The sequence below is a fragment of the Impatiens glandulifera genome, chromosome 7 (assembly GCF_907164915.1).
Source record: "Impatiens glandulifera chromosome 7, dImpGla2.1, whole genome shotgun sequence".
NCBI classification, from domain to species: Eukaryota; Viridiplantae; Streptophyta; class Magnoliopsida; order Ericales; family Balsaminaceae; genus Impatiens; species Impatiens glandulifera.
The window spans coordinates 3,508,635-3,524,000 of NC_061868.1; the positions used below are offsets into that span (position 1 = coordinate 3,508,635).

Below are 15,366 nucleotides of genomic sequence, written 5' to 3' on the forward strand. Positions count from 1 at the left end.
TTTTTTATATTAATTATGTGGCGAGAAAGAAAAGTTTTGAAATGAGATAATATTCTACTTAATTAGACATTTATTTATAATTTTATTAACATTTCTTGCTTCAAATTTTAAATTCGTGTAAAATTTTAAAATATCACATTAGTGAAGAGGCCCTGTTAATAAATTAACTAACAATTTATTTTCTTTTACTTTTTTTTGTTTATGTAATTTTTCATCGCAACTTAAATCAATAAGAAATATAAGATTTGAAAAGTTTATTTCACTAAAACCAATCTAACAAAGTTTAATATAAATAATAACATAAAATGTCAAAAATTAATCAAATGATGTTATCAAAATGAAATGTGAAAAAGGAAGAGCAAATCTCCAAAACATCCTCCAAATTTCAAATTGAAAATCTTCAAATTTGTTTCCCATATTGGATCCAAATCATTATTGTCATTATTATTAATTTTTAAGTGGTAATTACAAAATTAAAAAAGAAACCAAGTTAAGAAACTTATTAGTTAATTTTGGGCTTTTCAAAAGAGCCTTTTTAACTGTCAAACATCATTATTTTATATTTTAAATCAAAAGTCCAATCTTAAATTTGTTTGTTGAATTCGAAGCCCACTTTTAACCTAATAATTCTTTCTTTAAAAGAGAGAATTCACAAATATTTCCATACTAGGCTACTTATCATGTTATTGATCCACAAGATTGTAAGGCCCAAGATTTGGCTAACGGATAATTTACTGGTAACATTTATTTTATTTTATTGGGCTATATATAATGTCATTGATCCACAAATATTGTAAGGCCCAAGATATTAAGGGCTCGTTTGATCTAATATGTCCGGTTCATTTGAAATTAGTTAAAGATTAATTTCAAATAACTACCGTACCATTTTATATTTTCTCTTATCAATTATATAATTTAACTATCAACTAAAATATCCTCTCTTTTAATATCATGTTTATGCATCTAATATCTTTTTATACAATTAACATTTATTTAATAACTAAAAAACAAAATTATTTAAAAATTATATATAACATTCCAACAAGGCCCAACCACATTGACTCACTATTTCTATCTATGATATAATATTAAACTAATCATATTTATTTTTTTTATTTCTTTTAATATAAAGACTATTATATTTAAATAATTTATTTCTTCATTAAACAATATATTTTTTTAATTATTTTATTTTAAAGAATAACCTACATCAAACAAGCTAAAGAAACATCCCTAAAACTTTCTTATACTAAGTAAGATGCATATAAGAATACATGTCATGATACCCTTAATTATTTAGAAAACTTAATTAATTGAACCAAAATATACATTTAAAGATAATTATAACTTAATAATTTCACAAATTGGTATTTTGTGTAATTTTATAGACTTCAAAACTTAAGAAAATCTTACAAATAAATTTATGTGAAATCAATAGATTTCACAATCTGGTTACAACATTAGTAATTAAATGGTAAATTAAAATTATTTTATTAAAAAAAATACAAAATTTATTATAGTATTTAATCAATTAACCCCCAAATAAACTTTTTTTTTTATCAAACAGTAATTTTGATTCAAAAAATATCTAATAAAATTCCTAATAAACCTAACATCAAACAAGGTCCAAGTGACCTTTAATTATATATAAGTTAATAATATTATAATTTATAAGCAAACAAGAATGATTGATCATGATGATCATCATTAGTCATTCATAAGGATTTTGTGGGCCATAAAATCAAGTGATTTACAATTATTCTAAAATTAGTCAACTGGCCGTTAAGATATGATTCGATCATAACACAACCATTAGATAATGTTTTCAAATGAATCATAGGTAGCCGTTACAATAAAAAAAGTCAACGATATTACTATCTACGAAATCATCAAGTCTATATTTGAATTTTTCTTTGATAATGCATGCAAGCTGCAGCATTATCATCAAAATTTATTTTACTATTAATGAATATTTATTTAATAATTTTTATTTAAAGATCTCTTATTGCCTCTATGCAATGGCGCCAAGGTGAATTATTAATTTTGGGATACACAAATTGAATTGGGCCAATTTGATGTCATTTGGAAACAATAGATGTTGATGTTTGTCATATTGTGTGTTATTTGTTAGCAAAGAAATATAAGTGGTTTTGAATATATGTCGAGATAGATCTCATCGACATGGGTAAACATATAACCTTCTTAAAAAAAATTAGGTATGTGTTAATCGAGTTTACGAATTTAAAATTTGTTTCTTTATATGTTGTATATGTCTTTCATTTACTGCGGTAATGTTATCTATCACTTACAATTTAAAAAATAATAATAATAAATTTGTTAGTATGAGTGAACAAAAAGTCATACAATACTAGTCACTAATTGTTTCAAAATAAACTAATATTTTTTTTATAAGCTATGACCCATTTGGAAACAAGTTTTTAAATTGGATTTAAGTCGAGTTTGGACGAAAAAATTCAATAAATTTTCTTTAAATAACTTTATTTTGTCTAAGTGTTTTATTCGAATATTGATAATTAGATATAATAATATTTTAAAACATAACTGATTTAGATCGATTCACTGAAATTTAGATACAAAAATTTGCATAAATAATTTGTAAAATGTATTATTAACCAGCTGTATAAATCTATTTAGCTCACAAGACTCTTCTTAACTTGGTGTCTTAATTTATGATTTTCAAAATGGTTATAATTTATGTTTCTCTATCTCAAATTACAAACAAAAAATTTAATTAGTTCATTAAATATATAAATTGTATGTAATTGAACTTTTCACACATATATTTTTGGAGAACCAATAAATCCAAATTTAACGCCTTTTGTACTACCCTTTTCGGACTCCATTAATAGAATCCAATACATATATAAATATTATATATGAAATCACATATAGAAAAGAAGGATTACATGCATTAATATTAAAATGGAAAGGTTAGAAAAGAAACAGCTGTTACAAAAAAGAGAGGGAATAATAGTAAATAGTAATAATAATAATAATAATATATTACTTACTGTGCATGAATCATGTGCAGAGCAATAAGGAATTGTTGGTTGGGTGGGGGCGATCTTCTCAAGGGGCACGCCTTGGGTTGAATCAGGGAGACAATGCTCCTGACTAGTTCAAATCGTGTGCTAAGAATAATGTCTCCTTTACTCATATCGATTTAAGAGACTTAACTCGAAAATTAAATCGGAAATTATATATATTACAAGCAAGTTTGAACTCTTGACACGTAATATCGATTTTCAATGAACTTTTTTTTGTTGAATTGATGTCATTATCAATATTGTAGATCACAAATTTCTATGTTTCACGATAATAAGACTTGGTATTTAGTATAACTAGTTTACAAAATATAAACAATGCCAAATAATATAAGAATATATATATTGGACATTCATGATATTATTCAAAGTGTGAAAAAGTATTGGAAATAGTTATTATAATATTAAAATAAAATTAACTATAATAAAAAATTCATATTCAAATTATAGACTTTAAACTATATCCAATAGAGAAATGATTTAGGTAGCGAAAATATAACAAAAACAAGACTACGAATCTGACGTGGTCTACCACGTGTGTATGACAGAGAAATAAAATAAATTATGTTTAAAAAAATAATAATAAATTTTAAAAAATGGTCATGTTCGAGACATTTTTGACAAACCATGTCACAATATTGCTTCTTTCTCAACTTCGTTACCCTTATGATCACGAGTCCTTCAATATAATTCTACACAAATAATTCTTTTATTTTTATTTGGGATTCAAACTCTAGACTTAACTTTTGAACTTGTTATATTTGAATTATATATATTACTAAATTAATAATTATATATATATATATATTATTTCATCGTAATTTTTAAACTATTGTGACTTTCTAAAATAATCTGACATGTTAATCACAATACAAAATATAATATTTTGATGACATATTTACAATAACATAATGAATTTGAGGGGATAATTGGAAGGAAATATATCATTTAATTTAATGTGCAATGACAATTAACGGTGATAATTTAATCCGATTATGTTAGGAGTCACAGTGATTTGTTAGAAGCCAACTACGATTAATGGGGTTAAACTCATGGCTATTATAATTGGGTCATATGAGGTAACACACTTAGAGTTGGCAGAATAGATTAATGAGAATGAAATCTAATTATTAATAATATATTAGATATTATTAATAATTAGAAATAATATATAATATTTTATTTATGAAATAAAATAATTAACCATGGTAAATTGATTATGGAAACGTGATATATCAAATTAATTATGAATATAATGATTTGAATAGATTTTATTTAGAAAATAAAACGTGTATCATAAATATTAATTGCAAAACGGAGGAATGTCAAAAGATGATTTTTTGATTTTCTTTTGCCATGACTCTCTAATTTAACAGCTTAAAAGAGGGATATGAGAGAGGGTGAATAGGTGATTGAAAAACTCATTTTTTTTTCCATAAGCAATTAGATTGCTTCTGTTGTTCTTTCGTCCTAACAGTCGAAGTCAACTGAATCTTGACGAGCTCGTGTGGACCAATTAGAGGAGCAACATGTGGGGCTCTCATCCTTTATACTACAAGATATACCCGAATTCACGCATCAAAGGTATCACCTTTTCGATAATACTTTTAATCGTTAAATGTATGAACATCCTGAATAAATGTTAAGATATTATCTTATTTTCCGCAACATACCTCTAATCTAATGAATGTCAACATAATTATCAATATTCAGTCTTAAATTAGAGAACAAAAATATATATTTTTAGTTATTCAACTCATTTAAACTCCAATAAAAGGTGAGATGTAAGATAAATTTATACTATAATCTTCATGATTATTTTATATTTTGTAAAATTAAATGATTAATTACAAATTTATAGTGGAATGAGACATTACAAATTTTATTTTATTTTATAAATTTATTGATTCGATGACTTAGCTTAATATTTAATTAACTATTTTAACATCACATTTAAACCATTATATTTGTTTAATTGAAAGCCAGTTTCTTAATTTTTTTTTTTTTTTGAAAACGACTTAGTGTAATTTTATTAAAATCCCAAAACGGGAAAGAAAACGGACATAGTTTTCTCTAACTTTCTAACAAACCTAAAAAGTTAGAATAAAGTTCAAGAACCAAACAATTTTAACAAAGCAACATACATGACTTAGTTTCTTAATTTTATATTAGAAGCAAGGTGTTATGATTATATGAATTGTTACTTACTAAAACAAGACTGCTTTGTTGTAGGGTCGATATTGATATGAGGCTTCTTTTTAACTATGGAATTACTTTTGTAACTATAAAATCCTACTTACTTTTGTAACTATAAAATCCTACTTAGTATACTTTTTTTTGGAAAAAGAGTTTATTCTCAAAGGAATTCCTATGAATAACCAACAAGTGATCGCTTTGTTGGAAGGTCGATGAAATTTGCAACACATCGATCTTATCATCCATTGCCTTATTGTTGAGATTTAGAATTTAATGTGGGAGGCCATTGACAACTATATGATTTTCAATTTCATTAATGTTCAATTTTAAGATGCTTGGGTTTGGTGGGGAACAAAGACCAGGATTGACAAGTTAGTGGAGGAGGTTGGCTATGGATGGAATTGCTCTTAATGTTGTTCTTGGACCATTGGATTTTTTTAATCATAAATTGCGCCCTTTGATTTGTCATCCAAATTTATATGATATTTAAGAGAGCAATGGTCACAGATTTAATTTCCACTAAAAAAAAGATAACTTACTAAATTCAAAATCATATAGAATCATATCTGATTTTGATTAATCAATGAACTATTTGCTACTCACGTGAGAAGTCAAGCAATAGTACATTTCTGCATTATGCATGCATTACAGAAATACTCAACATGTGCTAAATTGGGATGATTTCCCCCCTAATTTAACATAGAGGTTTGATATAAAGGTTATTGATTTTTTTTAAACAAGCAGGAAACTGATTGGGCTAGAATGGGGTGCATCAATCCGATTCACATATCCGTTTACCGAAATCTATATGGGTTGATAACGGACACGAGTGTATATAAGGCGATGGTTATGCCTCAATGTTCTATTGTTGTGTCTTCTTCATCGGGAACAAACACATCAAATTTGCTTATGTTGGAGCCATCGACTTTGTTTAGGCAAATGAGAGAGTCGGTGATAACCATATTTTACGTTATTCGAATCTGTATAACTGGTCTTACGGATGTTGAAAAACTAATTGTTGAGATGATAAATTCGGAGAGATTTAATATGGGCAAGATGGATGTCGTGTATACTGAAAGGGATTAAATGAGACAATAAATTTTCGTGAGGCTGGGATCGAGTATTCACAATCCACAGGTTGCGATGCCAACCCGAATATAAAAAAAGGGAGGGAGGGTGCAAGTGATTGCTAAGGACCAAGAATGGTTCCCATTTTACTTTGTCAAGTTTTATCTGAACGTAACTTCAAACGATCTCTAGTCACGAGAAAATGTTATAAGTGGTGGAGTATCAAAAGTTGAGGTCATTAAACTTATCCTATTTTGAATTTGTTGTCCGAACAAGAAGCGATTGATGAGGTAGAAAAGGGATGATGGTCACCCGTGGAATACATAATTCAAGTCACCCCTATTAGAATCATGTATCCTCAAATTAAAATTCATGAATTGACAGTTTTCACTTGTCCGATGAGAAATCGATTAATTCTTAGTCAAATTATGATGTCAATGAGAATATTTAATAGAATTTTTTACACATAATATAACGTTGAAGAAAAACAAACCCCCTTGAGAAATTTATTAGATTATAAACTAAAGTGTAGCCCAATGTGTGCGAGATCACAACATTTTCGTATACTTTCCACCCAAGCTCTAACTATCAACATTTTCAGCTAAAAAAAACTAAATGTATCACAGAGTTATATGCAAGAGGGAAATCGTGTCTCGAAGTCGAGAAATGATTACTCAAATTTGATTTCATCAATGATTGGAAATATTATTGTTATTGTTATCGTTATCAAAGTAAGCCAACCTATGATAGTTTGGTTCCCAAGATTAGACCTTAGCGAGTCGGACCACAAGCGTTAAGTCTTTGGAAAAGTGATTTCTCGAGAGTTGTCCAAGGAAAGGAGACTCGAGAGCATCGATTGTCGAAGGGATTCCCTAGATCGAGAACGTCGTACAAAGGTAGGTCATCGGGGACTATTAACCAAGACGGGTGAGTCGTTAATACCTTAACAAAAAAATTAAGATAGCAACGCCTGTAAGAAACTAATTCCGTTAACTTTAAAAAAAATAAGAAACAATTTTATTTTTGTTCGTTATACTTGGCCATTAACGAATTAGGATTTTTTTTACTGTCACTACTACTAGTAAATTGATGACTTTTAACAACTATTTATTTACCTTGGATAAAAGTGTACTTGTGATATGTGTTTTACTAGGTATATATGGAAAAACATAAATAAATTCTATCAAACAAACTAGGTAAATATTTCACAATGAAGGGAGCCTAAGGTTTTTTTATTATTATTTGATAGATTGATCTCTGCTTTTCATATATAAAAAGTGACTTTCTCCATTAAGCTTTTTTGTTACTGTCACGCTTACTTACACCCTTATCGAACTTATTATTATAATAATTATCGGAAGAAGATATCAAAGGCTGAATTTCTTTTAGGGTTTGTGAGGACCATCATCATGATTACCATGATTAGGTCAAAAACACTTTACTCATGATCATATATAATGATCACAATTTTTATTATAATTTAATTGTGGCCCATATAAGTCACCTAGGATTATTACTAACTTAGTTTGTTATTCACAAATAATTTTAAAATAAAAACTCTAAATAAAGCTAGAAGACATACAAATCAAACCAAATTTGTTACATGGACCATGTATGATATAAAAGTTTCGAGTTTTATATATAATATCTCATGACTCATGAACAAAATAAAATTCATGGGATATTTACAAACTCGATGAAATTCGACATTACAATTAATTAGTGGTGAACTATAAAGCTAAGAATTACAAGGACAATTATTTTTATCGGGTTGTCGGGTCGGGTTGTTGGGGGAATATCATGTTTTGGAGAGAGAAATGTGGGAAAAGGAAAGGATTTGGAGTGGGACTTGGAAAATTAACAAAAGGATCAAATTTGTGGCCAACGTTTTCTAGTGATTTCACCTGCGACCTTAAAAACTTGAGGTAATTCGCAGCCTCATCCAACATTGAAGCAGTATCCATCTTGTTTCCTCCTGGTACTAACCTTTGTAAAACCCTAATTCTCTCACTTATCCTCTCTCGTCTCTCTCTAGCTGCAACCGTTTGTGGGTCTTTGGATATCCTAACGTTTTTCCTCTTAGGTTTTTCAACTATTTCTGGACCGAGAGTTACAGGTCGGAAGACGGCTGCTCTGTATATCATCTCTTTCATCTGCGCTATTGCTTCGGAATCAGGCTCGTCAATTGATGATGCTGCTGATGAGTTGTTGGGTTGTTGGAAACTTATGTTTGATGATGTCGGAAGTTTGTTGGATCTTGGTTTTTTAGGGTTTGGTTGATATTGATCGTGTTCGGTTATGAACTTGAATGACCCTTCATCCTTTGATGGAATATCTGTATGTATGAATGATCAATAATAACATATAATTAATTAGTCGCCACAAGAGAGTTAAATATTCAAGAAAAAACAAAAATAAATTTGTACCCATTTTGATTTGGCTCCTTTTGTTGTTGGGTTTCCAAAGATTTTGACATTCGGAGAAGATAATTGAAATTCCATCATCTTCAACGGAAGTGTCGGTATTGATGCTGTTAGTTCCCGACAGAAGACAATGATCAAGAGAATCTAGTGAAGATCCAGTCGTTGAAACGCCGGCCATCTCGCGATCTTGATGAACGGTTAGATTGTGAAGTGGGGTTACATTAATATTATTATTAATATTATAATTGTTACCCATAATAGAGGGAAAACTCAATTGGGGTCCATCCTTTGATGACATTACTAATGGACCAGAAGCTTCTTGAAAATCAAAAATAGAGCCAACGGTATAATTCTGATGATTATTGCCCCACAACAAGGACGACGACGTCGTATTCATTGTCACATCCCTCCATCCCATACTGTCCATTGTTCAATTTTCTAAAAAAAAAAATCAAAAAATCAAAACTTTATACTTTGAATTCAAAGGTAGAACTAATTAACTACATGAAATGATCAAGATCATGATATATATACTTACAATAACAAAATGAAAGCTCAAAATCAATCTTTTTCTCTAACCCTTTATATATAATGTGATGAATCACAAGGAACTTCAATGCATGGGTAAAGAAGATGGAGATTTTCAGTTAGGGTTTGAAGCTTCCATGGCTGAAGATATAGAGGGGACAAATGAAGAAGAAGAAGGAGAAATAACTCAAAACCGTGTGCATATATGTGAGTTGTCTATGTGTATATATATTGGAAATTTTAGCTTTAAAACAAAACAAGTATGAAAAGGAAAGGAGAGGGGGATTTGATAAATGGAGGATTTTTTTATTTATTTTATCTTTTCGAGAGAGAGAGAGATAGTCATAAGGGCTTTTGGTCAGTTTGGTGGGGCTGTATAATTTTTATTAATTAATTTCTTATTCAGAAAGAGGGAAGCATGAGCTAGAGTTCAGAGAAGAGAAGAAGAAACAGTTTCAATTATAAAATTTTAATATTTTGAAAAATAATATTATTTATTTAAAAGTATGTTTGATATTGAGTTATTAAAGAGTGAGTTAGTTGTTGAAAAGATTTAGATAATGTATTCACATTTAATGAAAATTTATTTATTTAAAAATAAATAGAGAGTATTTTAGATAAATTAAATTAAATTAATTACTTTGATTTATGAAAAATAAGTGAGAAAATAATAAATTATTTAAATATCTAATCTATTATTCAAATAAATTTAACTCATTAAATGATAAAAATAATTTCTTAGAGACCAAATATCTTAAGTTAAATAAATGCTATGACTATGAAATAATGCTGTCATGCATTCTACATTAAAAAAACATTTTATATTCTGTTTAATATATATATAATTTAACAACCAATTAATCAATTAAAATACAAAATTATTTCTATTTTATTATTTTTAAAATTTAATATAAAATAATAATTTAACTTAAATAATCCTAATAATTAAATTATTTAGTTTATACTCCAGAATTTTTTCCAGTAACTCAAATCAAACTATATATAAGTTCTAGAATTTTTATTTGAAACTTAACCATATATTTTCATTGGAAAAGATAAAATTTTATTTTTGAAACCCCATAAAATAAGGTCTAATATGAAGATAATAATAATAATAATATTTTGGGTGGAGAAAACTGTAGCCTGGGCTGGACTGTAACATGCCATTGGTGTTGCACTTGCTCATCTTCTCCATGTTTTTTAATAAAAAGGTTCTGAAAAGAACTGCAGTAAACTACTCTGACCATTTTATATTTTTCTATTTCTTCTCCAAAGATTTTTTAGTAATCATATAGTTTTGATCATAAAGCAATTAATCATTCTTCAATAATCATGTTTCAGAAACTTTATGATCATTAACCTTATGTTTCAAAGTTTATTCTTTCCAAATTTATATTGGACAAAGATATTTGTGATAATTTCAGTTTATTCATTATCTTTACAAGGAGCTTGTTTGATCTTTTGATTATTTGAGATTTTTTTTGGGTTTTGTTCAAAAACAAATCTTGTTTATATAAAAAAAAGTAAGTTATATTAAAAATACTTTTATATTTAAAATTAAAATTTAATAAAATTTAAAATGTGAGTATTTTAGTATTTCAATTGATGAAATAAATGAGAGAGATTTTTTTTAAACTCCATAAAATCCTAAATCCCCATATCAAACTAGCTCTAGGTGTGTTTGATATGCTAGCTAGCTTGAGGTATTATTCATTGTATTTACAATAATTTATTTGTTAAAATCATTATAACAACTTATTTCACCATGCTTAAAATTTAAATAATTGATTGAAGACATCATCACATCCTTTTATTTGTAACTCCCCCAAAAAATATTATATTTTATCCTCATTTCAATAACACTTATTGTGAGAATAACATTACATAAGAAGATATAGTTGCATCTTGCTGATCATCACGAAATTATCAATTGTACAAAGTCGTATATAAGAAATTAAAAGATATTGTTTATCGAATCTTGTTTAATCTTTTTATATTTTTTTTATGTTAAATGATTAATATGGAAGATAAGTTGGGCGAGTCAAATTAAGTCGAAAGAGTTTAAAAGACACGCAAAAGAACTTGATTTCTCCATATTTCTTTTAAATTAAATTTTATGAAATGGATATATTTTTTTTTTCTCTCTTTTTTATGCGAGTTTACTATAACTAGAATCCTCGTATATAATCATGAATTCCATTTAAATTAGATTATATTAGTAAACATGAAACAAGATGATTGATCTCAGGTATGATTCTTAAGTCTTGACTATGGTAAATTAACGAGTTGATAATATTATTTTTCCGCATATGAACATGATTATAAGGTATGTATATATTCAATGTTCAAACTCTAAATCAAATCAACATTTTGGTTAATTATATGATAATAATTGAGCAATAAATCCAAATCGATCACTCAATTTCTTGAAAAACAATCTTTTTCGTAACATAAATTCTATTGGCATCATGTATGACTGTTGGATATATATGAGTATGTATGTGCATGCTATTGATAGATCGATAGAGACTTATTTTGTATTATCTTATGAAATTTTATATACAATAACTTAATTTGAGTGACAATATATAATCATGTCATCCCCACACCTCTTGTCATTTTATATATAGTATTTGATTTATGAAATAAATTAAAAAATAGAATAATAACTAAATATAATATTTAATTAATTAATTAATGTCAATCTTAGACGTCATGCTTTTCAATCTTCTTTTATATTAAATTACTTAATTTGTCACAAATCATTTAATGTCTAGTTTTTTTAATAACTTAATTTTGTTACATTTTAAAAGAAGAAAGATATAATAAAATATAAGGATTAAAAGATATTTTTATCTTTTTATTTAAAGTGTTAATATTAATACAATTTTTTATTGTTTTTTTTATTAATATCTGATAACATAAAATTTGGCAAAACAATATAAGAGACATGAAAAAGCTTATTATTGGATTGGGCAAGATTTTTTATTTGTTTAAATTGAAAATTTTGTCACCTTAAGATTTCTAAGGAATAATCTTTTTGGATAAAAAAAATGTTTCTTTTGATAATGAAATATGAAATTTTGTTTTATTGAGAAACTAGATTTGAGTGAATAGTCCGACGATATCAGTAATTTAATATTGTTTTTATTGTGTATTTCTGTATAATTTAACATCATCTTTATAAATACTATAATTTTATATATCCCTTCAAACTAAATGGTTTGTAGCTAAATACAAGTATAGTCAAATAAGATATTGAAATAACTTTTATTATTTTAACAATATTATAAAATCAACCCAAAAGCTATAAATATATATAGGATTTGAAAATATTTTTAAAGAAATTGTGATGCTCATTGGTAGAGCTCAAAACAATATAAGATAATATATAAAATTATAAATGCAAATAAAACCAACAGTTGATTAATGGAGTGAAAATGGTTGGCAGTGAGAAAATAGAAAGTGAATTAAGAGATCCAGAAATAGATCTGCGAGGTTGTTTGTATTTATTCTTCTTGGTGCTTATTTTAATAATTTTATTTTTCTAAATTTTTAAATAATAAATGTTGGCAGACAAGCCAACTTGTTTGTTTAATTTGAGAATTCTTTTAAGGAATATTGCATCTATATTAAAATTAATATTTATATCAGTACTAGCTATTTTAGTTTGATCTAATTATTAATTTCTCTAAGAAATTAACTTCAATAATATTAAAACAATATAATTGATAAAATTGATTAATGAGAAATCCAGGATCTTTTTGTTTTTCTACAAAAGATAATTTATTAGAAAAAATTGGATGAGAATAGAAAATAGTAATAATGGAGCTGACCCTATTTGAAAACCATTTAAGTTGAGCTCAATCTGGATTTGATTAAAAAAAACTCAATTAATCTGTGTATAATTAAGTTATGACTTAGAAATAATCTCATATAACTTAATATTTAGATAACCACATATCTAATAAAATCAAATAAATTTATTGATATTTTTTCGTGTAACCCAACTTCCAACTCCGGATTCAGGTCTTTTCAAACATGACCAGGAACGAAACGTGGCAAATTGAGAGTATGTCGTGATTTTTTTTCTCTAAAACCTTACATTTTAAATGAGCTACGAAAAGATAATATGAATTGTGATTCACCCAATAAAAGTAGGCCGCATATCATATCATATCCATTCCAAATCTTCCAATTCGAAGAGGACATCATCCATTCCACATTAAAGATATTAAGAAATCCAAAAAAACTTAGTCACAAATCAATATGAAGCTTGATAAGAAAGACATATTTTGAATCCATATGACATCTACTACAAATGTAAATTAATTTTCAAACAACTTTGATCATAACACAAACTGGAGACAAAACGAGTTCTACTTAGGATTTTTTAAAACTAGGAGTTGTTGTTCTAAGTTATGATTTGTTTTCAAAGTCGAAAATGACTATTATCATTAAACCTAACGAATCTAAAAATTGTTTATTTTTATTGAACAACTAATACAAGATCGAGTAAAAGCCTAAGGAGATCAAGAAGTTGACCATTTGTAGAATGGAAGTATATGTTTTGGGATTTTTTGTTTATCATTTTGATTTTGATTTTTTTTTTATTTTGAATTTGTTTGAGATGAGCCCACATGTGCCCCATGATTTACAGCTCAATGAATGGGTTCCCATGGCACATTCACCATCCTTTTGTCACCCATCAAACTGAAACACATTTGTCAACTCTTGTTTTTCTTCACCTGACCTAATTAAGGCTGGTTTGTTTTTTTGAAATAAGTTAATTCTATAAATAAATTAAAACTTGTTCATTTCTTGAGTAACCAATTCATTTTTAAGATGTCATAATTAAAGAGTAAGGTACTGATATATATTTTAATTTTTGTTTATTAATAATTTGATAAATAAAAAAGGGATTGATGATGACCTACTCTGATTTAATCCAAATAAAGTGAACAAATTATTAAAATGAAATTTTTTATCAATATTTTAAAAAATAATAATAGACAATCATCTAAATATATTTTTGATTAACTAGAACTTTTCTTTTTAATAATGATGATTCCAAATCAGATAAGATGAAGAAAAATAAAAATTTACAAGGAAGCATTTAGGGGGGGGGGGGGGGGGGTAGTTTGTGGTTTTCCTCAATTTTGATATTTATTATCTATTTTAAGCATAACATAACAAATTATGACATCCAAAAAATTAAAGTACATAAAGAAACAGACATATATATGAAAAACTAAATAATAAGAATATAAATATATCACAAAATGTTAAAAGTTGTATTTAAAACGATAAACATTGGACGAATTATTTGTTTATGTTACTTATTTTGCTTGACAAGATTGAATTTGTTCTAACTATATATATTTAGTGTTTTTGTTATTAATTCAGTATAGAGAATATCTATTTTATTTAATAACAACTTAACATATTACATTTTTACATTTTTAATTGGGAGGAAGATCAAGATGAAAAAAAAAACGATTTAAATTCAACACTAAAATCTAGCTTAAATTGAATTGATTTCTTCTTTTGAGAAAATGAAGGTTATCCATTTAGTTATGGATTGAAACGTTCAATTATTTCAATGTGTTTCATGTAAGATTAATGAAATAGTATAATATTCATAATAAGTCCGCTTTAAAATAAATTTTAGTTTTTTCATTCTTTTATAAATGCAACCTCTAAACTCTATTATTTTACTACCACAATCCATTTTTTTTCTAATTAATTTTTAAGAGTGTTTTGATTCCAAATAATTTCAAATCACTCAAAATCTTTAAAATCAGCTCATTAAATTAATCATAATGATTTTTTTTTTTTTGTAAATTAATTGGGTCAATTTACCAATTAAATATTTTTATATTAAAATAACAACCCCTTGAGTAATAATGTTGGTAAATAATGTTGGATATATGTTGCTTTTGATTTTTTTTTCCCTCTACTTAGTGCCTCCGTGCATTCTTATTCAAACTCTATAAACAATGCAAGCATTAATTATCAAATAGTAATATAGAAATGGGAAAATACAATGAATTGAATCTGACTAATTAATTAATACAAATATTTAA

At 26.7% G+C, this 15,366-nt stretch overlaps 1 protein-coding gene across 1 annotated transcript; it reads right to left on the minus strand.

Annotated features, from left to right (window-relative positions):
• Window positions 1-7,985: 7,985 nt before the first annotated feature.
• LOC124945376 (transcription factor bHLH87-like) lies at window positions 7,986-9,480 on the minus strand. The gene is made up of 3 exons (XM_047485803.1): window positions 9,291-9,480; window positions 8,756-9,190; window positions 7,986-8,664 (listed from the first exon to the last, which is right to left on the minus strand). Exons 2-3 carry the CDS (start codon window positions 9,177-9,179, stop codon window positions 8,093-8,095), a joined length of 996 nt encoding a protein of 331 aa, XP_047341759.1. The 5' UTR covers window positions 9,180-9,190; window positions 9,291-9,480; the 3' UTR covers window positions 7,986-8,092.
• Between the last annotated feature and the right edge of the window lie 5,886 nt (window positions 9,481-15,366).

Bases quoted from the DNA above. Each gene is read 5' to 3' on its own strand.
- LOC124945376 (XM_047485803.1), bottom strand. From the start codon at position 9,179: ATGGACAGTATGGGATGGAGGGATGTGACAATGAATACGACGTCGTCG. The intron at 8,665-8,755 runs GTACAAATTTAT...TCATACATACAG, and splicing joins AAGGAGCCAAATCAAAATGG to ATATTCCATCAAAGGATGAA.